The 22,377-nt window shown below is 49.9% G+C and overlaps 11 protein-coding genes across 11 annotated transcripts; 4 read left to right on the top strand and 7 right to left on the bottom strand.

The window, feature by feature from the left end:
- Positions 1 to 458: 458 nt before the first annotated feature.
- On the top strand, positions 459 to 1,615 carry N7489_000882 (glycosyltransferase family 32 protein; the record flags this gene model as incomplete). Its single annotated transcript, XM_056706637.1, has 2 exons — positions 459 to 1,272; positions 1,329 to 1,615. The coding sequence occupies 2 exons, from the start codon at positions 459 to 461 to the stop codon at positions 1,613 to 1,615; spliced, it is 1,101 nt and encodes a 366-aa protein (XP_056570939.1).
- A 596-nt stretch (positions 1,616 to 2,211) lies between these two features.
- N7489_000881 (cleavage polyadenylation factor subunit CLP1) lies at positions 2,212 to 3,925 on the bottom strand (the record flags this gene model as incomplete). The annotated part of the gene is made up of 2 exons (XM_056706636.1): positions 2,212 to 3,732; positions 3,788 to 3,925. The coding sequence occupies 2 exons, from the start codon at positions 3,923 to 3,925 to the stop codon at positions 2,212 to 2,214; spliced, it is 1,659 nt and encodes a 552-aa protein (XP_056570938.1).
- Positions 3,926 to 4,759: 834 nt separating this feature from the next.
- N7489_000880 (KilA-N domain-containing protein) lies at positions 4,760 to 6,376 on the bottom strand (the record flags this gene model as incomplete). The annotated part of the gene is made up of 5 exons (XM_056706635.1): positions 4,760 to 4,784; positions 4,838 to 5,708; positions 5,765 to 5,927; positions 5,989 to 6,197; positions 6,316 to 6,376. 5 exons carry the CDS (start codon positions 6,374 to 6,376, stop codon positions 4,760 to 4,762), a joined length of 1,329 nt encoding a protein of 442 aa, XP_056570937.1.
- Positions 6,377 to 6,737: 361 nt separating this feature from the next.
- On the bottom strand, positions 6,738 to 6,947 carry N7489_000879 (uncharacterized protein; the record flags this gene model as incomplete). Its single annotated transcript, XM_056706634.1, has 1 exon — positions 6,738 to 6,947. The coding sequence occupies one exon, from the start codon at positions 6,945 to 6,947 to the stop codon at positions 6,738 to 6,740; it is 210 nt and encodes a 69-aa protein (XP_056570936.1).
- Positions 6,948 to 7,601: 654 nt separating this feature from the next.
- Positions 7,602 to 8,345, top strand: N7489_000878 (rho GDP-dissociation inhibitor; the record flags this gene model as incomplete). The annotated part of the gene is made up of 3 exons (XM_056706633.1): positions 7,602 to 7,695; positions 7,780 to 8,151; positions 8,215 to 8,345. 3 exons carry the CDS (start codon positions 7,602 to 7,604, stop codon positions 8,343 to 8,345), a joined length of 597 nt encoding a protein of 198 aa, XP_056570935.1.
- A 342-nt stretch (positions 8,346 to 8,687) lies between these two features.
- On the bottom strand, positions 8,688 to 9,842 carry N7489_000877 (serine/threonine-protein phosphatase; the record flags this gene model as incomplete). Its single annotated transcript, XM_056706632.1, has 3 exons — positions 8,688 to 9,409; positions 9,520 to 9,753; positions 9,827 to 9,842. The coding sequence occupies 3 exons, from the start codon at positions 9,840 to 9,842 to the stop codon at positions 8,688 to 8,690; spliced, it is 972 nt and encodes a 323-aa protein (XP_056570934.1).
- Positions 9,843 to 10,773: 931 nt separating this feature from the next.
- N7489_000876 (metal-dependent hydrolase family protein) lies at positions 10,774 to 12,075 on the bottom strand (the record flags this gene model as incomplete). The annotated part of the gene is made up of 1 exon (XM_056706631.1): positions 10,774 to 12,075. The coding sequence occupies one exon, from the start codon at positions 12,073 to 12,075 to the stop codon at positions 10,774 to 10,776; it is 1,302 nt and encodes a 433-aa protein (XP_056570933.1).
- A 784-nt stretch (positions 12,076 to 12,859) lies between these two features.
- N7489_000875 (AP-3 complex subunit beta) lies at positions 12,860 to 15,502 on the bottom strand (the record flags this gene model as incomplete). The annotated part of the gene is made up of 3 exons (XM_056706630.1): positions 12,860 to 15,172; positions 15,235 to 15,392; positions 15,463 to 15,502. The coding sequence occupies 3 exons, from the start codon at positions 15,500 to 15,502 to the stop codon at positions 12,860 to 12,862; spliced, it is 2,511 nt and encodes an 836-aa protein (XP_056570932.1).
- A 303-nt stretch (positions 15,503 to 15,805) lies between these two features.
- On the top strand, positions 15,806 to 16,447 carry N7489_000874 (uncharacterized protein; the record flags this gene model as incomplete). Its single annotated transcript, XM_056706629.1, has 1 exon — positions 15,806 to 16,447. The coding sequence occupies one exon, from the start codon at positions 15,806 to 15,808 to the stop codon at positions 16,445 to 16,447; it is 642 nt and encodes a 213-aa protein (XP_056570931.1).
- A 147-nt stretch (positions 16,448 to 16,594) lies between these two features.
- On the bottom strand, positions 16,595 to 18,173 carry nuf2 (kinetochore-associated Ndc80 complex subunit NUF2; the record flags this gene model as incomplete). Its single annotated transcript, XM_056706628.1, has 4 exons — positions 16,595 to 16,708; positions 16,765 to 17,679; positions 17,744 to 18,004; positions 18,054 to 18,173. 4 exons carry the CDS (start codon positions 18,171 to 18,173, stop codon positions 16,595 to 16,597), a joined length of 1,410 nt encoding a protein of 469 aa, XP_056570930.1.
- A 235-nt stretch (positions 18,174 to 18,408) lies between these two features.
- N7489_000872 (translation initiation factor eIF2B subunit alpha) lies at positions 18,409 to 21,991 on the top strand (the record flags this gene model as incomplete). Its single annotated transcript, XM_056706627.1, has 3 exons — positions 18,409 to 18,458; positions 18,512 to 19,487; positions 21,776 to 21,991. 3 exons carry the CDS (start codon positions 18,409 to 18,411, stop codon positions 21,989 to 21,991), a joined length of 1,242 nt encoding a protein of 413 aa, XP_056570929.1.
- Positions 21,992 to 22,377: the final 386 nt, after the last annotated feature.

The raw sequence follows: 22,377 nt of genomic DNA, 5'->3' as shown, positions 1-22,377 counted from the left end.
TTCCCCCACAATTTAGGGTCTGAACGGCGGGGAGTATGACCCGATGTTGGCTGCAGCCACGATCTCCTGCAATGTCAGGCCTGGAGTCACATGTGAATGCGCACCGGATAACATCCACGGAAGTCTAGGCGTTTTGAACTAAATGAACTAAATCCATAATTGACTGTCTCTACTATTGGCCCCCGTCCGAATGAAGGTGTTTCACTGCTCTAGGAATGATCCAATCAGTTAGGCTTCAGCCCTTGACCATTTCCGTGCCAGCGATAGGTACCTATAGGGACCATTGTGTCCGCAAATGTAGACTTAATGAATACCACATGTTAATTACGATGACACTGTATGTAATCTACTTGTCAATGAAATACCTAGGTAACGCCCGGCCTTCTTGTACTGTTCTTTCTCCTTTCTCGACTTCGTTGTCCCAGACAGGAGGACAATTAGATCACACAGGCCCAGTCATGTTGGAGAAGAATCTCGCGTTGCCCAATCTCTTTCCGAAGAAGGCACGCAGATTCACACATGGGGGTCTAGTGGCTTTGTGTCTGTTCATCTACTTTTGTGTCACCAGAACGTCGCATGAATTTGAGGATAAGTCGTACTCTACTCAGCTGAGCAATATTGGCGAACAATTTCCCAGGAAAATCTGGCAGATCTGGAAAGTGAATCCATTGGAATTCGACGAGCGTGATATCGGGGTAGCCCGCAGCTGGATATCTAAAAACCCAGGCTATAGGTACGAGGTTCTGACCGACCAGAATGACCTCGACTACGTCGAAGCAAACTTCGGACCCCTTGGGCTGAACCGTCCAGACATCGTTGACACATACCGGTCTTTAACGGCTCCGATCATCAAAGCCGACCTACTTCGGTATCTCGTTTTGTACATGGAGGGAGGTGTCTATGCCGATATAGACGTGGAGGCATTGAGACCAGTTGAGCGATTCATCCCCAGTAGCCACGACGAAAGCGAGATCGACATGGTTATCGGCGTCGAAATCGATGAGCCACACTTCCGCGACCATCCTATACTAGGTCCAAAATCTCAATCCTTCTGTCAATGGACATTCATGTGCAAGCCTCGACAGCCAGTGATGATGCGACTAGTCGAGAATATTCTCCACTGGCTCAATCAGCTCTCCATCAAGCAAGGGAGGCCAATCTCAGAGCTTCAGCTGGACTTCGATGATGTGATCACAGGCACCGGGCCTTCTGCCTTTACAGGCGCAATACTATCTGAAATGAGCCGTGCAACGGGCAAGGACATCACATGGAGTACGTTCCATGATATACCAGAGTCCAAAGTTGTCGGGGGTTTCTGGTTCTCACAGTTGAAGCGTTCGCCGCTGGGCAAGGTCATTCGGACTCGGGCACCCATAATTCGCGCACCGCGTTGGTCAAGCACCATTACCATGCATCTGCGTGGCCAGACCGTCACCCACGGTTCTATCACCCGGTCTTTGGAGAGGTCGAGAGGTGCAATTGGAATGTGGACTGTGTGAGGAAGTGGGACGAAGAAGCAAGTGCTTTTGCTGCTCTGCCTCAGGAAGAGCAGGAACGACAGATTGCCACATTCCAGGCAATAGGGGAAGCACTAAAAAATATTGAAACCCCCTAACCCGGGAAGGCTTTCCTTTTCCTTTTCTGACAATGTGATCATGTGTTCTAGATATAAGTACGTCCTTGTAGAACTCTCACTAGAGCCTGTTGTAATATGAGGCTGATGCAGATCAGGAATGAAGCCCAGCTGAATTAATTCCTGCATTGTCTATACAAGGAAACAAGTTGATTGGAAACCATCTTGGCCTTCTCATGGCCTAATCGGACAACTGTGTGTAGTGACTGAGATTTACTCAGTGAGCCTGACTCTAAGCGCCCTCATTAAAGCGGCATGAGTCAAGTACGTATAGTGAAATAGATATCAAATGGCAATTTCATTTTAAAAACCCCGCATCTTCAGTAAAGCGAAAATAGCCACAAAGGGAGACAGTCCAAATGAACCAACAAGAAACATGCTATTCCAAGCATGTACAAGATTACACAGACTACATGTACATTGAACAGACAGCGTAAGAATACCGATTTGATTGTATGTAAGAACAAGCCACAACCCCATGCTAAGTAAAATGTAAATTGCCAACTCCATATCCGAAGAATAGATGCAAAAATATCTGATGCACGCAAAGACAATGCGATGCAAAGCAAAGAGAACCACTAACCCACCAACCCCACCAACTCCCCAGGCCACCGCTTCGCCCATATGATGGCGCGTGGAGGCATTCTCCCACCAACAGGCGCAAGCACACGGATCTTTCCCTTATCCGCGTCGACGTCGGCAACATACAAGAAGCCCATGATGCTCGCGTCACGGACTTCAGCGGGGGATGCTGTGGCAGGTGCATGGGTGACTGCGAGGAGAGTATTTGCCAGAGCAGAGGGAGCGGGTGGAAGCACTTTCTTCAGCGGAACGCTGCTGCTGCTGCCGGCGTTGGCATTAGGGTTCACATTGTCAGCGGGCTCTGAGAATGAGCCCACAACACCAGGGAGCGGGGCTGCGCGGTCTGGCTCTTGCTTTGTTTCTGAGGCGTAGTCGTCCATGCCGTCGCCGCCGGGGAGGAAAGAGGCGCCTGTTCCCAGCTGGGAGGGGTCGTACTCATCTTCGTCTTCGTCGTCTGCTGAGGAGACGGTGTAGTTGTATACAGGGAGGGAGGCGAAGTCGAGTTGTTGTGCGTGGGGGGAGAGGGTGATGGCGGAAGAGGGTGACAAGGAGGGGATTGGGTTGCCGAAGAAGTAGGAACGGATTTGGGACTCCCGCGTTGCCTTGCGGAAGGCATTGTCGCGGTCAACACAACCACCCGATTTAGAAAGCTTGACGACGGAAATATGCTCGTCGAAGACCGCGGCTGTTGCACTGGAGCTGGGTTTGTTGTCATACTGTTTGGCAACGGTGCTGTACAGGCGCTCCGAACCCAGTACCAGGATTGTTGTGATTGAGAATTCCGTAACAATGTGGTTAATGAGTTCCATAGTGCCGGACTTATCTGTGCTAAGGATTCCGGGCGTATCGACAATGACTCCTGTTTCGCGCGCGTCCTCGTCTTCAGCCATCCGGCCCGTGACAGACAGTGCTAGGCGCGAGACGACTGGTTGGTACACGGTGCCTTCGCCATCCAGCGGGCTTTGCATCGGGTAACTGTATACAAGGGGCAGCTTCACAGGCACAGGGCTGGGCCCGGACATGGGACTGCTTCCCCAGCCATCTTCGACATCCAAGATGGTACGGAAGGCAGTCGCGGTCAGTGTGCCAGGGACGCCAAGCATACCCTCCGTAGGATCGAGGTTCACGACCAACGGTTGACGGCCGATCTTCGTCGCATACGCGGTCAAGATCTTAGCCAAACTGGTTTTTCCTGTGTTTTCAGGACCCAGGAGGAGCACGCGTGGGCCGTCCTTGCCTATTGACTGGGCTTCTTCGCGCATTGTCTCTAGCGCAAAGTGCACATTCGCATATTCCACCATTGGCGTCTCCTCCGCCGTGTATTCGCTTTGACAACCTCCTGCGCCGTTACCTGCTGTCGATGTGACTCCGTCGGATGTGGTTGATGCCGTCTCAACTGCAGTGATTTCAAGTGCACAGCCATGCCACGTGAAGATTGCCGCCTTTGTGCCCGTGAATGTGTATGTTTGTGATTCGGCAAGCTCTGTGCCGAAGAGTTCGGCGGTTCCATTGAGAAGCTGCACAACTTGGAATCAGAACAAACCCCAGATCATATCGGAGAGTACGACATACCTTTACTTTGATAATATGTCCAAAGGCGACCTCAAACCGCCACTCCGAACCAGGGTTCAGGCTAATCTGTGATGGTGGTGCAGGTACCTGTGACCTCTCCTCCGAGGGCTGCGTTAGCTCGAGACCCGGAAGCGACATATTACCTAGGTACCGGTCAATCTGAGAAGCCTCGGAATATGTGCAGAGGTTGAAAAATGAATAGAAGTAAGTATTGGGATTGTTATCGGCGGAGCTTCAGCATGGATGTTTGCATGTTTGCATTAACGTTTTGCCGTCATTGGCCGGCTGACGTGAATTACCTCTCCAGGGCTACTACCCTGTACTATGACAGACATTGTTCGATATCGCTCGAGTCAAGCTCGAGTCAACGTACATCTGAGCGATAATCAACGTGGCTCCGACATTGACAATGCCTGGTCGTCCAATACTACGCTATGCTCAACCATGAATGGCGTGGACTCACTTCTGCCTCAACAGTAGCAAAATAGCAAATTATATGTTATAAATTTTTGATATCAGCTGTACCAAGATTGCATTAAACCAATATACAGGTTATAACCCTACGAAAGACACAAACTGGTAACATCAAAGCACATCACTGTCATTGAGCGAATCGTCCTTGACTACTTGGGAGGCTGCCGCAGGGGCAGTAGAAGGTGGGAGAGGGGAAAAGTTGGTATCAGGAGAGCAAGGGTAAGGGGCATAAAATGAGCTAGGAGGCAATCCAGATAACCAAGTCTGGTACAAAACACAGGGAGAGGGAGGGGGAGGGGAGGGGAAGATATTAGGAAATGGTGTCAATAACAGGCACTGGGCACTCAGGATCGCCGGCGAGGAATATATTTATGATAACGACAAGGGGAATTGGGCATCAGAAGCGAATATTTGGGTAGCTTAGCCGTCGCAAGCGACAGACATGCTGAAAAGAGACCAAAATTTAAAACAGACTGGACTTTGTCAAGCAAAACCTGTTTAGAAAAAGTATGGAATGGAAGCCCTAGATATGATGTTAGCGTTGATTCTGTATCTTCGTAGCACAGGATAACCTACGCAAGGGCAAAGGCGACGGAGACACCGAAGATAGAGCGGTTACGGACACGCTCCTGCTTGAGCTTGTTCTCGAGCACCTTGGCTTTCTTGGCTCGTTGCGAAGCTTCGGCCGCAGTCTCTTCATCCTCATCATCCTCGGCCTTGCGCTTGCTGGTCGTCTTAACAGATGTCGACTCGGCAGTGGCGCCCTCGGCTTGCGCCTTGATAGCTTCTTCCACCATCTCCTTGGCCTGGGCAATCATCTCTTCAGTCTCGGCAGCAGAGGGCACTTCGGGGAGAATCGGCATATCCAAGGAAACACTGGTGTGAGTAGGCTTCGCAGCATCGGTGGCATCGTCAGCCACTGATACCTCGACAGTCTCGTCCTGTTCCTGGATTTCCTGCTTCTTCTTTTCTTTCTTCTTTTCCTTCTTCTTCTCCTCCTTAGTCTCCTCCTTGGTCTCCTCTTCAGGCTCCGCGGTAGCAGATCTCGCTGACTTGCGCACTTTAGTCTTCTTTCCAGGGGATCCGCTTAAAGTCACTTCCGCTTCGTCATCCACAGCTCGCAGCTCAGGAATCGCTTCCGCGGCCAGGCCTGAAGCTGTGTCTAATGCCGACTGAAGGCTAGCGTTTGCAGCCGTCGTGGACGGGGTGCTAGTGATATCCTTGGTGATGCGGGTGCTGCGGGGCTTTCGGGGAGACTTCTTGCTCGGAGAAGCCGACCGACCTCTGCGGTTGCGTTGCGACACGGGCGGCTCATCGGAGGGAATTTCGAATTTCGGCGGGGGAGTGATATGCTTCTTTGCGCTGGAGGAACTTTGAACAATGTCTGTTGGGTCCAACAGTGCTCGCACCCAATCGTACATTTGGTATTCCTTGGAAAGCTCAAGGGCTAGGGAGGAAGGTCAGGATTTGTTTGATAGAGGGGACATCCCGGGCAGAACATACCAAATGCGGGCGAGATCCACACATTGCCGGCAACCTCCTCTTCACTGGTGAACTCGCGAGCCTTCAAATACTCGCGCTCTGTCCGTTCTTCCTCGGCCTTGGCCCATGGGAAGGCAATTTTGAACATTCCTGTCGCGCTAACAAAGCCATCTTTACTGCGGCGCTGTAATGACGAAGCCCGAGGTTAATGACCGTTGGTATCCAAATCATATAAGGGGTCTCACCATCAGGAAGTAACTTTCGGGTTGTTGCTGGGGACTATGGGAAGGGAAGATCTCGGAGCCCTCGAGGTCCTTTGGTAGCGGAGCACGGAGGTGGGCATACTCGAACACGCCCAGGTTCTCTGGCTTGGTCGCGTTTGAGGTGCCAATCTGAGCAGGCTTAACGGAGAGGTTGGTCTGTCCGAGACGACGGCGGGCAAGGAGCTCGTCATCTGTAATGAGGAGTAACACGAAATTGTTAGCGACGGCCTCGGGGCATTAGGGGAGCACGAGGCGGGTAGATAGCCGATGCGCGCGGGTGCGCCATCACGCGCCAGTGTTCGAACTTACAGGAGGGAGCAACCTCAATGGTGATAAGAGGATTGAATTGTTTTGGAAGTGCGCGCGACATGGTGGGGGAAGTCGAGTGTAGTGGAAAGGAAGATCTTGGTGAAATTGCGGGAGACTTGAGGGAAAGATGCGCCAACGTTGGCCACGTAGCAGGCGCGTCAAGCGACAAAATTCAAAGAATCAAATATCACCACCAACAGATCTTATATCTTGGCAAAAGAGAAGCGCGCGACCAAAATTACGATTGATAACCCAAAAAAAAAAAAAAAAAAAATTTCGACAAGATAAAGAAGACAATCAGGAGAGATGAGAAGATGCGAGTCGCGAGTAATTGCGTCGTTCTGAAGCTTGACTTGTTCCGGTAAGGTCCGGTAAGTGGTTGGTCATGTGTGGTATTTGAATGATTTGGTTGGTCAATCACTTCAATACAGTGTATGTGGTGTCTCCCACTGTATTGTAATTGTTGGCCCCGTGACCTTAACATTCCGGGCCAACACTTTCCTTCTTTGGACTTGATCTTCGTCTTCGTCTTCGTCTTCGTCGTCTTCTTCTTCTTCTTCTTCTTCTTCTTCCTCGACAGTCTTGGTCTTTGTTATATTTCTGTCGTGTTTTGTAGACACTTGCTTATGCATAATGAGTATGGCGGGTTGATTATATACAAGACCTCCATACCGGATTCAATTGTTTGAAGGAGTTCTCCTTTTTCTCAGAGAGTACATGTAGGCATATATGTTACTTTATATAGCTACTCCCTATATTGTTTACCATAAGTCTGCAAACCTACAATATATAACTATATGTATAACTATATCCTCAACGTGGTCTACTACGTACCTCTACTCCGTACTCCGTACCCAGTTGCATGATCGTCAAGTCCCCACACCCAGAATTGGGGCATAGTTGGGGTCTACATACTCCGTAGTGTATAATCCTTCCAATTCTCTACATCTACAATCTAAAACAATTCCAGTACAAACATTGCATGTCCTAATCCATCCAAAGCAATCCATGTAAACAGTCAATATAACCGTGCAGGATCAACGGTGCGTAAACGTGCATACAGAAGTGGAAATCCGAATAGCCTCGCCCCTCTCCCACCGCCTTTCCACCCCCACCAAGGTCTCAGGAGACGCTTCGAGCTTTAGCCCTTTTGATTTTTCTTTATCATTTCGAGTTTTTGAACTTGTTTCTTCTCTTTCCTCACTGTGCATTCCCCCTTTTTTCTCGACTCCTTCCTGAACTCCAATCCTTAGTTCCGTGCCCCCCGCCTTCTAAATCTGTAAACAATGGCCGACCACCACGACGACGAGCTCGCTGCCACCACCACCGAGGGTTTCAAGGTCGGAGAGAAGAAGACCCTCGATGAGTACAACCAGCTCGGTATGTTGATTCAATTCCAATTCATTGGCAATATCCAGCCCTCGGTGATTTCCCAGCTAACCATCTTTCTCTCCCCCGCAATAGACAAGGACGATGAAGCTATGAACCGCTGGAAGGCCTCCTTGGGTCTCAACTCCGGTGATCCCATTGCCGATCCCAACGACCCTCGCAAGTGTATCATCAAGTCCTTGGCTCTGCAGGTTGACGGGCGTGAGGATGTTGTTATCGACCTGTCCTCTCCCGGCTCTGTCGACAGCCTTAAGGATAAGCCTTTCAAGATCAAGGAGGGCTCCAAGTTCCACATCAAGGTTACCTTCCAGGTCCACCATGAAGTCCTGAGTGGCCTCAAGTACTTGCAGGTCGTTAAGCGCAAGGGAATCCGGGTTAGCAAGGACGAGGAGATGTTGGGCAGCTACGCACCGAACACTACCTCCAAGGTTGACTACTCCAAAGAATGTGAGTATTTAAACCGAGTTTCATGATTTTAACATCTGGCTTTTGTTAACCATCCCCTTCTAGTCAATGAGGAGGAGGCCCCGTCTGGCATGATCGCCCGTGGCCACTACAACGCCGTCTCCAAGTTCATCGATGACGACCAGAACACTCACCTGCTGTTCGAGTGGTCCTTTGACATTGCCAAGGACTGGTAAACATGGGTTGAGAGCTATCTCGTTAAGTTATTGAGCGGCCGTTTGTTTTCGAAGCGTGATGAGTTTCCTTCTTTGACAATACTGTTAGAGATACGTCCCACTGGGCTGATGCTTTGGATCCCAGTTTTATTGTTTATGCGTCATACTGAGTCTCACTTATTGGTGTATGATATTTTCATTTCAGATGCCAAGTAGCACATCTAGCTGCTTGCGAATGCACAGCTTTATCCCGAACGCCTGTCTAGTGCTAGGGTTTAAAAAAAGGAAATTGAAATACATGAACATTAACATCAAGCAAAACGTTAACAGTAACCAATGGGTATCATGAGAAGATTCAGAGATTCACAAGAAGTAGTCAATCACTGGACTGGAGCCATCCTTGATCTGCTGCTGCTGCTGACCCAGCTGTTCAAGGCGGTGGGCGTCATTTTCTGGTGCAGCGTCAAAAATATTGAAGAATCGCTCGCCAGAGTCGCTCACTTCGAGCACACTAGCCAAGTTTCCACAGCGGTAACAGTAGTTGGGGGCACTCCAGACCGTGCTCAGTCGATCGTCGTAAAGCACCTGGTATCCTTCTTGACAGAGTTGGTGTGCGCGCAGGATGTGGGACATGCTATTCACCTCTAGGAACTTCCGCACAACCTGTGCTCCAAAAGTATATCCAGCTCCACGGGGTGAAAGTGAGAATTCATCACGTTCTGTATCGGGGTCAGACCAGACCAGATCGGCCATGGGACCTTCATGTGGGATCTCTCGGAAACGGTCGATAATTTTGATTTGGTCGATAGAATGGATAGAAGGTGACAAGCCGCCATGTACACAAAATATCTCATCATTAATCACAACGCTCAGTGTCAAAAAGTCGAACATGTCGGTGAAGTAATGCCAGACATTGGCGTTGCCGTATTTGCGGGCACACTCGGTGTAGAAACCGTATGATTGGGTGACGCCGCGTGACTCGTGGTTACCACGGATAAGGTGAACTCGTTGGGGGTATCGTAGCTTGAGACACACTAGGAGTGAGATGGTCTCCACACTAAAAAGACCGCGGTCGACGTAATCGCCTGCCAATTCTCTTGTTAGCAAGGTCTCACACCAATAGTGGGTAACAGATCTGTTCAAGCCCGAGGCTTGCTTTCATTCCCGAACAGAGCATTCTCCGGGTGTGACTAACCGAGGAATAGGTAGTTCGTATCGGGACAGAAGCCGCCGATCTTAAATATCTCGATCATATCAAAAAATTGGCCATGGATATCGCCAACCACAGTGACCGGAGCAGCAATATGTACCACATTGCTTTCCTTCATCAAGAGTTCCTTTGCCTTGAGGCAGATGGCCTCGATCACCGAATCCGCGAGCAGCTCTTTTCGGTATAGCCGGGCTATGCACTCGTCGAGATCGATATTCGCTGTGATCCAACAGGTTAGCATAGCCATGGAGATAACCATATCGTGGAATCGAAAAAAATGCCATGCACATACTCGGTAAACCAGGCATTTTGTCGAGTTGCAGATACTTTGACTTCAAAACAAACGAGCGACAATGACTCCTTCTGGAAATGGTACTTCTTCTTGAATGACGGAAGAGCTCCCTGTACTTGGCTCCTGTGTCAAGGTGGGCGAGTGCAGAGAGCTAAAGGAAAGTGATATTTGAGAGGACGGGGTCGAGGTCGAGATGGAAGATTAAGACAATAAGAGAGATGTGTGTGTCGATCTAGCAGCAAGCATCCTGAGTGCAGCCGATCCTCGTTTCGAGTGCGGAGGGAGGGCTCTGGAATTGAAGATCGAGGCGACATCAAGGCCGATTTGCGGGATGAGCTCAGGCACACGAACACGGTCAAATTTACACCGCCTTTGTTCCTGGGCGCCTGGATTATAAGGCCACACTTAGCCAACTGGCTAGCTAACTAACTAGTTAACTTACACTCCTACCTACATATGCATTGTAGGTACCTGCAATGTCTGTTCGACGAAAAGTATACGGCAGTACCGCTCAATTATCAAGACTTGCCAACACCTGCCAGAACCGCGCAGAGACTACAAGACCAGAACTTATATAGTATCCAACGAGCGCCCTGTCGCCATAACTCATGATGAATAGCCCCAGCTTTTTGTATATCTAGGCTTCAGTTGGAATGGTATGCAGTTATTGGAAATATTAGAGATAAATACCCCGAGTAGAGACAATATTCTTGGTTTTAATGGCGATATAAAGTCTGCCTGCAGAAGCTCTTCAACTTGGATTCCGTATTGGTGAAGGGCATGATGAAACGATGACTTCGAGAGAACAGCATAGAACAATCGGCCAACGTCATATCTCCAAGCACATAACTATGGAAAGATACAAGTTTCTTTAGGGTTTTTGGGCGGACGGGAAGCGCCCCGCTCCGATCCCGGACAGGATTAGCCCATTCTCATAGATCGAAGTCTCAAAGATCTACCTTGACTTTGTCCCACCGAGAAGTGACAACCCTCCCATCCTTAACCACGGTCAGAATGTGCTCCTCCACTCGATCCAGGATAGTGATATCCTCCAACGGATTTGCCTTCAAGATCAAAAGATCCGCCACAAATCCGTCATGAATCTGACCCAACCTATGTTCCTGCATAACAAGACGAGCAGCATTGACAGTAGCACTGCGCAGAATCTGCAATGGAGTCAAAACCGAACTGCGCACCGAGAACTCCCTGTTTTGAGCGAAATGCATCGGACCAAGAAGATCAGTCCCAAAGCAGACGGTCACGCCCGCATCAACAGCCATCTTCATTGTCTCCAATCCCTTCTCAAGAACCTCTTCATTCTTAGCAGCGCCATCAGCAGACAGGAAGTTCATTTCCTTGGACATGACATGCGTAATGAGCGTTGGGGTCAAGAAAACATCCATCTCAGCCATCATCTTCGCCGTCTCGAGGTCAATAAGATTCCCATGCTCGATACCGTGCACCCCGAGCTTGATAGCCTGCTGAATCGCCGCCGGCGTGTAGCTATGACTCGTGACATATGTACCCGCGTTCCGCGCAACAGTGACAATGGCCCTAATCTCCTCATCTGAGAACTGCACATGTTCAATACGGTCCGTGGAGCTGGCAACACCGCCGCCGCCCATGATCTTGATAAAGTCCGCTCCCTGGCGCAGCTCCTCGCGTGCATACCTGTAGCACTCCGCAGGGCCGTCGACAATCCTGCTGATTCCAGAGATTGATCCAGTGCAGCAGAGCTGGGTGTCGTGGGACCCGCGCAAGTCGCCGTGTCCACCGGTTTGGGAGAGTGCGTGTCCACAGATGAAGAGACGAGGGCCTGGAATCACACCGTCCTCGACGGCTTCCTTGATTGCGAGGCATGCGCCGCCACAATCCCTGATGGAAGTGAAGCCGCGGTCTAGCATGGACTTCAGCACGTATGGCTGCCGCAGGAGACTGACTCGCTCGCTCATCTCTTTGTAGGCTCGTAGATCGGCTTCGCCGGGGACCACTGCGACGTGGACATGGCAATCGATCAGGCCCGGGCACAGGTATTTTCCGCTCAGGTCGATCACATTTTCTTCGGGGAGATCATCTGTGGTTGTAGATGAGCCATCTGTGAAGATTTGGATTATCTTGCCTTCTGCTATTTGGACTGTAGCATTCGGGATCAATTTCCCCTCGGCTGGGTCAACAACGGTCGCGTTCACAAAGACCAAGTTTCTTTGAGGTTTGAGTTTCCAGGGCTTGATGACTTGGGAGATATCCATGTTTGCAGTATGTATCTTGCTAGTTTTATTTCAGGGCATGTACAGACAATCCCTATTCGACTAGACAACCATTCTCTCAGGTAGTAATGATAACACTGTAGGTATAAGTATGAGAGCACAGATCCCACCTTTTATCTTGCAACCCGGGGAGACCGAGGAGACCTGGTCTTTATGTAGAACCGACGTCCCGCCTCCGCTGTTTTGATGTCAACCGGTTCTGCGCTGAATTCACCGTGTTGTCTATTAAAGTGATTTACTCGCCCACATTGAAATTGGCTGATCTACCCGATCCAACCAGTTAAAAACAACGAAAGGACAACATGCAGCGACCGGCTTCTTGGGCAATCAAGCTCACTGGCCGCTGCTTGGCATTCTGGGGATTCTCCCGTGTTGTTAACAAAAGATCCTTTACCTATATGTAAACAGGCCGAGGTATTTATCAGAATCCGCCGGCATTTATTGAATCCGCAAGTTACTAGACTCTCAGGGGTAGGTATGTGCAGTGAGCTTCTCATTGAGTATGTAGACCGATGGTAAGAAGAGAGAGGCCGAAGAGTGAGAGTGAAAAATGGAAAAGACAGTCTAAGTGCTTACAGAAACCGGGGAACTGCAACCTATCCCTATATATCCGCTGTGGGATGAAGTCTGTTTGACAACCCTCTACCTAGGTAAGTGACTATATTCCAGAAATATCATTCAACTTCATTTCTTATACTTTCAAGCTGCCCAAATAGGTTGTTCAATCAAATCAGCATCTATAAATGTGACCATAATTCGAACAAGTCTAACCAAGCAACTGCTGTGCCTCTTTATGGACAGCTTCGGTTTCAGAATCGGTCTCTTCTTCAGACTCATCATCTTCCTCCTCCGAGCCAGACTCTTCTTCCGAGTCCGTCTCCTCTTCCTCGGAATCTGTTTCAGACTCTGTCTCAGTTTCTTCCTCTTCCTCTTCTAGCCATTGATCAAGAGTCTTCTTCCCAGCTGGGTCCAAAGGCATAGCCGGACCGTTTCGGCCCCGGCTTGAAATAGAAGTGGTTTTGTGTTCACGTAGTGCTTTATCAAGGCGGTCACCTGCCGTCATGGAGGTGGTGTTGCTGGATGTGTCTGGTTTCACATCTTCGGTGCGAAGACTGGGGTCGGGTTCTTGGCCTAGCTCAACCCAATCTGGGAGATTCGTGTAGCCTCGAAGTCCGTGGTAGCCAGCATCGGAGCCGACGACGAGAGTTGCGGAGCCGATGAGCAGGTCTTTGCGTGTCTCGGATGGGCTGGGGGCGTGAGGTACCGGCTTTGGTGCCAGGAGAAGGAGGTTGGCAAGTTGAGTGGAAGAAGGTGTTTCCAATAGGCTCTTGTAGAGACGTGCCCGATCACGTAGGTCATAGGATGTGTCATAGCGTGCAAGAAGGAGGATATACCTCCATAATAACGTAATCCGGTCTTCGGTCGCTTCTTCTGTTTCCTTCGTTTCAGCGCCGTCATTTTCCCGGCGGCTCTCCTCTCCCTCTTCAGTTCGCTTGGCATCTTGAGATTCCTCATTCCCGTTGTCAGACCATTCGTTCTGAAACTCTTGTTGGGGTTTGGCAGGGGCTTCGGGAAATGATAACGATGCAAGTTGTTCTGGCTGTTGTTTTGGTGGATTCTGCAAGAGATGATGTAAATACACCTTAGCACCGAGAAGAACAATCTGCTGTTTGACAATCTCCATCTCATCGGCGAATCCTCTGATCAATATGCGGAGGACATCAGGCGCGATATTGTTCTCTGGGTCAATCCCAGCGAACTCGCCAACCAGCCAGATAATGGTGGCTCTAGCGTCTGGATGGGTTGTTGACCCCAGGTGCTTGACGAGCTGGAGAACAGTCTGTTTATGTGAGGATGGGTCTTGTTGAATCAAGTGACGAATGACAGTCAGTGACTCCGACACGAGGTTGCCATCTGGACTAGATATCTGGCCGAGAAGGATCCGTAGGCACATGCCTGCGGTACTTGTATCCCCTTGCGCGCAACGCCCAATGGCTCGTACACTCTCCCTTACCAACTCGGGATCTGTGCCTTTAGAGAAGTGCTCTAGCTCGCTGATGATGACCCCCTTCCAATGTTTTCCGCAATGCGGGAACAAGATGGTTAGGACTTCCAGTTTGAGGCGCCAGATATGCGGCGGGTCGTTGGCGTGCACAAGGAAATGGGCCGTGTATTTCGCAAAAGGCTTGGGAACCCTTAGAGCAACGGCAACAATGTTGTACAGAGCGATGAGTTGCATGTCCTGCGGGGTCCGTAAAAGAGCCACAAGGGGGCCAACTGCTGACGCAATATATTCTGATGGAGCAAGGTAAAGGAAGCAACGGACAACGCTGACGATGACAGCGGAGTTTCGGCTCTGCAGTAGAACCTTGCAGGCTCGGAGTAGAAGCTCAAGATCAGGATCCATTACCGGTACTTCGTACTCTTCAGCATCATCCTGGGCCTCCTGTTGCTGCTTTTCATCGTCGTAGAATGCCTCCGGGGCTGCGCGCTTGACCTTCTGAGTTCGTTGAGGGAAACATTTTCGCGCATAAAACGTCAACAGGCGCAACGTTGCTAGCTGGCCCCATTCATCCATATCAACCAGCTTCTTGACTAAGCTACGATAGTTCTTGTGGACTAGACCAATCTCATCCGGACACAGATCCAAGAATGCCGCGACTGCAGGGCCGACGACGAAGTATTGAGAATCACCCAAGAGGGTCTCAAGATACCCCATCAGTTGTGGCAGCGTGTTCGGGTCTAGACGATAACACTTTGGAATAGCCAAAGCTGCCGCTTTGCGCACGTGTGGACTCATATCCCCACATCCTCTCTTGATGGCGAGCGACACAATCTGGCTGATCACCGGAACCCGGATTCCTGACATAGTCCGAAGCGCCATTGTTCGAACCTGTGGGCTTGAATCGGTCAGCGATTTCTGGATCGCGTTGATGGACAGTAGTGCCAGATCCGGCTCCGCCTCCGCATGATGAACCAAGTAGATGTAAACCAATTTCTTGACTTCAAGATTGGCGCTGGCTACATTCTTGACAACTGCTGAAAAGAAAGTAAGGGAGGGTTCGGACCGGTACATCAACTATAACAGCAAATTAAGTCAGCCATTGCGTTTTCCATAGTCCTTGCTAACGGTCCCCGTACCGAGATGACCCTCCGCATTCCATCCAGGACCTCCCGCTCATGGCGACTGTCAAGGAGCTTCTTGATGTGCGCGGGGCTGTAAGTCCGCGAAGAATAGTCCGTTCCTGAAGTCCGATTGATAGCAGCGGACTGGGCAGCTTCTAATGTGAGCTCTCGAGCTATGCGCACAGTGACGTTGCTCGGTCAGTTCAGGCCAAATAGAGCAGATTGCAACCCACCCCGACATACCTGTTTCCAGCATCGAGGATATCCTGGAAATTGTTTCCATCTTTCCAGTCTCCAAGTGCCCAGTCCAAGGGCTTTGGGTGAGTCGAAGGAAATGGGTGAGAGGTGAGGGGAGGAAAGGCGGAGCAGCTCCGCGGAAGTGGATGATGTCGGAGTTCAGCTCTTCGCCCGCCTTCGATCTGCATCATCCAACGTTCTACTGTTTACATACCAACTGACCCAAGATCTACGACTACCATGGCTCTTTGTGCTTGATGGATTATAAGTTGATGACAAAATGATTCATTTCTCGTTGATGATCTGGGAGGGACAATAAGTGGGAGCGACAACACAGCTATCTCAAGCAATGGGTCCAACATGCACGATCGCTCACTGCGATCTGGTGTCCGATCTCCTGCAACGACTGCTTGAAGGCAATTCAGATACCCATCTTATTGTCTGTGCAACCAGAGCCGAGTTCTTGGTGCAACTCACAGCAGCCATTCGCTCACGCCGCACTGATCCAGACACTGCAGGGAGCCATGACCTGCTTACAAAAACCATCGGGCTACTTGCAAGATCCAGCAAAATTAGGTTGGCATTCTGCCCGACTTTAGAGTCTCTTCGGGCATACCTTGCCATTTTCGAACCTGCTGTTCGGGCGGCTACTGAGGACGAATCGCTTTCTCATGACCGACAACTCCTTGCTGTCCTTGATATGGTGGCTTTGCATGGTACGACTTCAGAATTCTCGGCACAAGGTCTGTCAAGAACACTTGCTTCTGTTGTTGAAGCTTCCTCCAGGGCGGGGATGAATCTCCGACTTTATGAGTGCGTGGATGCTCTAGACCCTTCAAGTGCTGCCAGGGGAAGAAAGCTATGGGATGTGAATGTTCCCTTATTGAATGGGTCAGTTCGAATGCGATCGGACCAAAGTACCTTGGGTGGACGGGGTGTCACCGTCCGACGCGTTGCCGAACGCTGGTTTGAATTTGACCAGAACCATTGAACTGGGAAAGACTGAAATACGCTTAATGCTGAAATCAGACGTGATATTGAAAACATAATAAAACTCCTGGGAATGAATTTGTACTGTCCGGGTATCCTATAGCTGACCGCTGAACTCCTGTTTCGCACATAAATGACAACTGATTCGTCATAGAGACTTCTCCATCTCTGTCATGTACAGCTTGATATGTGACTCTAGCTTTAGGTACTGGTCATGGGCCGACTGAATCTCGGTCTCAATGTTCTCCTTCAAGTCGACCATCTAGAAGAGCGCATTAGCAATGGTCCATGCCTTAGGTGGCACAGGGTAAAGCATACCTTCTTCTCTGTCTGTTCAATGCGAATACGTCTCCGCTCCATATCGCGCTGCTTCTCCGCACGTTCCTCGCGGAGTTGTCTCTGAACATTGCGGAGTTCTTCCATGCGTTCCTGCGCAAGTTCGGCTTTCTCCTGTGCATTTTTCTGAAGTGCCTCGATACGTTCGACCCAACGGGCCAGTTGTCGCTGCAAAAGCTTCTCGGTCTGCTCGACCTCGCGGACGCTGTTCCCCCTGTCCGAAATAGCCTCTGTAGTTCTGGCAGCACGAGACTCCTCTTCATCCTCTTTCTGCAACTCAGCTGAAATATCATCGAGTAATTTAACACATCCCTGTACATCGTTGGAAACCACGGTGAACGTATCCGATGAGGTCTGCAGTGCGCGAGCCCGCCTCTCCATCGCATCTATGGAGGCCTTTTCGCGCATCAGATTCTCCGATAGTTCAGCCAGTGAGGACTGGAGGGTAGCCGGAGACTCGAGTACATAAGGGCGCAGTTTCTCCGCTTCTTGTCGAGAACGGACGGTTCGTTCAGTTTTCTCTTCCAATTGCTGCTGCCGCCGGGCTCTTTCCGTCTTAACGCGATCGAGTGTTTCTGCGACTCGCGACTGCTCCCGACCCAATTCCAATAGCCGCGCCTTGAGCGCGTCGTTTCTGGAAACTTTCTCCCTCACATGCGCTTCATTAGATTGCAGATCTTGTCGCATCTCTCTCAGCCTTAATTCCATTTCCTGGTTTTCCGCAAGAAGTTCGTCAATGCGCGATTTCGTTTTCTCTGTCTTGTTGAAGTGCTCGTCAATCACAGGTGTTTGCGATTCGCGGAATCGAACAAAGTTGATCAAGTACGAGAAGATCTTGACGAGTCGCTCATGCGTTGGTTTGGTCAGGTCTGTGAAGGTGAAGTCATTGACACCGCACTATTTCGGACAAGAAGCATTAGCATACTCTTCAGGGGTTTCGTAGACAGTGATGAGCACATACCTCCGCCAATAGCTTTCGGAGCATCATGAAGAAACCCATCAGGTTGCGGGTGTCATTGGGAACTATATCAGGGTAGTCGCCACATATATCTTCTGCAGCCGCATGCATCGCGGGCTCAACGGTCTCCCGGGTCGTGTTCATGAGCAGTTCTGCGAACCATTCGAATACCATCTGGATTTGCTGGGCGTTTGGTTTTGCCAGGTCGGCGAGGGTAAACGGTATACCGATATCGTTGATACATCCTGCAATCTCTTTGTCGGGCTATTTTATATTAGTACAAAACGCAAGCCCCGGCGAAAATCGAGCTCACCAGGCGCATGAGGGCGTCATTCTCATCCTCCTTCTTGCGACCTCGACCATGGTGCTGGTTGCCTTGGAATTGCTGGCTCATACGGCTGTTATATCCCATCGCAGTAGAATTGCGCGACATGATAGTTTGGGAGCCTGTCACCAGGCAAGGGGCTTATTGACAAAGTGGGTAGGCTAATTGCTTGTTGATCGAGCTTGATTGTTTACTTGGAGACAATCCCGCACACCGCCCGATCGAGGTTAGCGCCTAGAGGGGCATTATGCAAACCGGGCAAACTTACCTAGAATTCATGACTCTTTCTCTTCCTTCGATATTGCTTTGTTCTCACTCTCGCATCTTCGACACTCATACAAATATGGCTTCTACCACCTCAGATGCGGCTACGGCCGATACTAAGCCCTTTGAGTAAGTAAAACACGCTCCCCTGAAGCCCTCGCACCTGCTCACCGTTCCTTCAGCATTGTCGCAACCTACAATGAACTCCTCCGCTCCGATGCCGATCTCACTATGCCTATCGCGGCCATTGAAGCTCTAGTCCTTCTTCTCACACATTCAGCCTCTTCGACGATATCAGAGACCTTGGATCTACTCGAAAAGTCTACCGCACACCTGAAACGATCTATTCCCAACCCTATCGGTCTCTCTGCCGGAACCGATCTTTTCCAGCGATACCTGATTACCACACTACAACGTCCTGGGCAGCTGGGCCCTGCAGGCGATTTCAAGGCCATCCGCACACATCTCTTGTCAAATGGACGGCTGTTTATCCGACGTGCCAAGGAAAGCCGAGACAAAATCGCAGCATTCGGCCGTGGCTTCATTCGCGATGGTAGCACTATTCTCACAAACGGTGGCTCCCGAGCTGTTGCCGCGCTATTGCAAAAAGCCGCAGATGAGGAAGGTGGCCCTTCCGCTGTGCGGTTCCGTGTTATCTACGTTCTGTCTTCGACTTCCCAGGAGAGCAAGCACCCGAACGAAGAACCAGAGGGTATGGAAACAGTCCGTGCTCTGAGAGCAAAGGGTGTGCCAGTTTCAACAATTCCCGAGTCCGCCGTGGCATATTCTCTCGGCAAGGCTGATATGGTTATTGTGGGTGCAGAGGGTGTGGTGGAGAATGGAGGCATTGTGTCGCGCATGGGAACCTACCAGATCGGTCTTCTTGCCAAGGCTATTGGGAAACCATTCTACGTGGTAGCAGAGAGCCACAAGTTCGTTCGCTTGTACCCTCTTGGTCAGTACGACCTGCCAATTGAGCAGCAAGTTGTTGAATTCAAGTCTGAGGAAGACCTTGCAGAGGAGCGCAAGCAGCAGTCCTCCGTTGACACAAACGGAGACACTCCAATCAAGCTACCCCTCTGTGACTCGGTTGATTTCACTCCCCCTCACTTGATCTCTGCACTGATCACAGATAGTGGTGTTCTGACGCCCAGTGCTGTCAGTGAGGAATTGATCAAGATCTGGTTCTGAAGAAATCACATGTCATAGCGGAGCGTTTTCTGCTGTGTCTTTCCCAATTTCTCACAAAGTTTCATCAAGATGATATGGCGGGGAATAATTCGCCGCATCTCATGTGGCCCTACCATGTGGAAGGATCATCTCAAGCGAACAATACTGGATTGCGTCTCTCCCCGCGTCTAAATACAATGTGGATGTCTGTCACATTATCTCCAGTATGCAGCACAAACATACGCTGCAGAGACGCAGGAAAATCGCACCCCTCTCTATTCCTATCATCGGCTACCCCGTTATGTATGGACATGGATATGGAATGATTTTCGATTGGGGGATTTCTTTTTTCTTGACAAAAGACTTGATTGAACGCAAACAGTAATAACAAAACGTGAATTTCAAGTACTTTTAAACAAAGTCCAGAACTGTAGTTTGTTCTCCCATGGTATCAAACGCCTTCCCTCAAAGTCATGCAGTCATCATCATCAATAATCATAGAAGACTCTAGTTGCAGAGCCCCTTTGTCGTCTTGTTGAACATTATGCACGCAACCCAAAGAAGGGTTACCCTGTACAGGGATGATTTCTTTGTCCAGGCTTTTCATCCCCTTCATGTCTTCATATAAAAAATAAGTCGTAAGAATCGTCGTGGATCATGAATCGTGATTGGCCATTCAAGCCTCCTCAAAAGGAAACCGCACAATGCCAATCCGCAGCCGAGCATGAAAGAATTGTTCACAAGGCTATAACTCAGCCGAGGCAACCATTTCCAAACTCGCATATCACACTCATGGCGAAGAGCTCAATTGGCAATGCAGTTGACAGGAACACGCCATTCCTGTGATTGCATCGCAGCGAACGCATACAGCAGCAAGTAGCCAAGAGCCACAAATATCCACAACGCTGCCATGTTTGAATGATATCAATCAGAAAGTCGGTGAAGACGAATGAGATGTTTATGTGTGATGGGAAAGGAATTTAGATGTCAGGCGACCACGACGGGGTCAGAATAAATGATGCCAGCGTTTGGCCAGTGGGGTTATTCTCCAGTATGGATGCTTGTAGGAGGGAGGGTTGGGAATAATGTCAGGTACTCCGTTAGAATAGGAAATGGAAAGACAGAGTCTTTCAATGGGATCTCATGCTCTCCAGACATTTTAAACACAACCAGACCGACACTTGACAAAACACGCTTTCTTCCGGGTTCTTCCATCCAATACGAATGCGAGCTCTATTCTGTCCATTCAGAATCCTTTGGGCATGGGACACAGATGCGGGGTTCTTACAAGGTTGGGAGAAGATTATTACTTCACACGGTGCTTCGCCAGATATAACTTGGAATAGTTCTAGATTTCTCTGTGTGTCACGCCGGGGATTTCCCGTTCGAGTCATAGATCGCCAGGTCCATCACGGAGGGTTTGAAGACGGGATGGATTTGGCTATTCCGCCAATTAGAATCCGGAATATGATCAGTTTAAATTACCCAGAGAATCAATCAATTCCATTAGTTGTGGGTCTCCATTTCTCAAGTACCTCATACATTATGCCATGTAGGTTTGCAAATATCAAGCAAGTGATATGAACTGCACTCAACACTATCACGCGAGCCTGGTATGCTTAATGGACTTTAATCAACCTTGGAATACGAAAGTATCAACCTTGGAAGGAAACCAGGGCCAAGTCACAGTACAATTTTCATTGCAATGTGACATACGATTTGGATATATATTGTTGCCCCATAAGTCGGCCACAGGTAAGACTATATATCCTGACCAAGGCCCTGGATCCTCAAACAGAAATGGATCACCGTCATTTGCATCACAATCGTGTCACTTGATATCGAGTGAAAGTAAGGTCTAAGCCGGCATGACTGCCTCTAACTCCTGGAACAGAAGTTTCCACTGGCCACATCAGGTGTTGGAGTATGCAGCTGCATATCCACCAAACACCCTGAACCCTGAATGCCCTACATGCGAGAAAGAGAATAGCGAGTCACTTGTCTACTCGAAGAGATCAAAGATCAACCAAGACGAAAGTATCTCGTCATGTCCCCACAAATTCCAACCCCGCTCTCCGGTCCCTAACCAAAGCATCAACCTCACCACCAACCTAAACGAGATACCCAAAAATAAACGCCAAAAGCAAGCCCATTCAAACAAAACTCCTGCACCCATACGCGAAACCCCAACGGCCGCCTGACAGATCCCAGCCACCCCCGCTCCACGCCTCAGCGCCATACCACACGTCGTACCAACCTTACCAACGCCCCCGAAGACAAAAGTCATGGATGCCCAACCGCCAGCAGGCTCCCAATCCCACCACAAGCTCCACCTAGGACCTGAGACCCAGCGTTCCGGTCCGCGGTCTACATCCGATGCGCACTACCACAGTGGCTGGTCTATCAGACGCCTTCTGAGCCGACGGGGAAGCTGCAAGTACAGCGTCCTGGAGCGGGAGCCGAATCGACTGAGGAAGCGCATGAGCGACTGAGTTTCTTTCACGGCTAGAGGGACTATGTTGGACTATGTTGGACTATGTTGCATTAGTCGGCGGTGGTGGTACTTATACCGGACCGTGCGAATGTGGCTAGTGTCAGGAGAGACATGGGAGAATATCCGTTTCAAGCTGACTTTGCTGTTGGATATCTGTCCGGTGTCGCATGGAATGCGGGTCTGGTGTGATTTCGGCGTTTGGGTAGAATTGGCGGGTAGGGGCATTTTGGGAGAATTTTGTCTGTCTCGACTGTCTTCTTTTTCTGGATTGATCTAATTGGGTTATGTGAACTCCGTGTGTCAAGTGCAGAAGTCATTGGTTGTGAGTTGAGTTGTTCTGGTCGATTTCCGTATCTTGCGGTGGCGGTTGCCTTCGTGGCGAAT

The sequence above is a fragment of the Penicillium chrysogenum genome (assembly GCF_028827035.1).
Source record: "Penicillium chrysogenum strain IBT 35668 chromosome Unknown utg000001l_segment0_segment0, whole genome shotgun sequence".
NCBI lineage: Eukaryota > Fungi > Ascomycota > Eurotiomycetes > Eurotiales > Aspergillaceae > Penicillium > Penicillium chrysogenum.
Note: the sequence above shows the minus strand (reverse complement) of the source record. Positions and strands in the feature narration are given on the sequence as shown.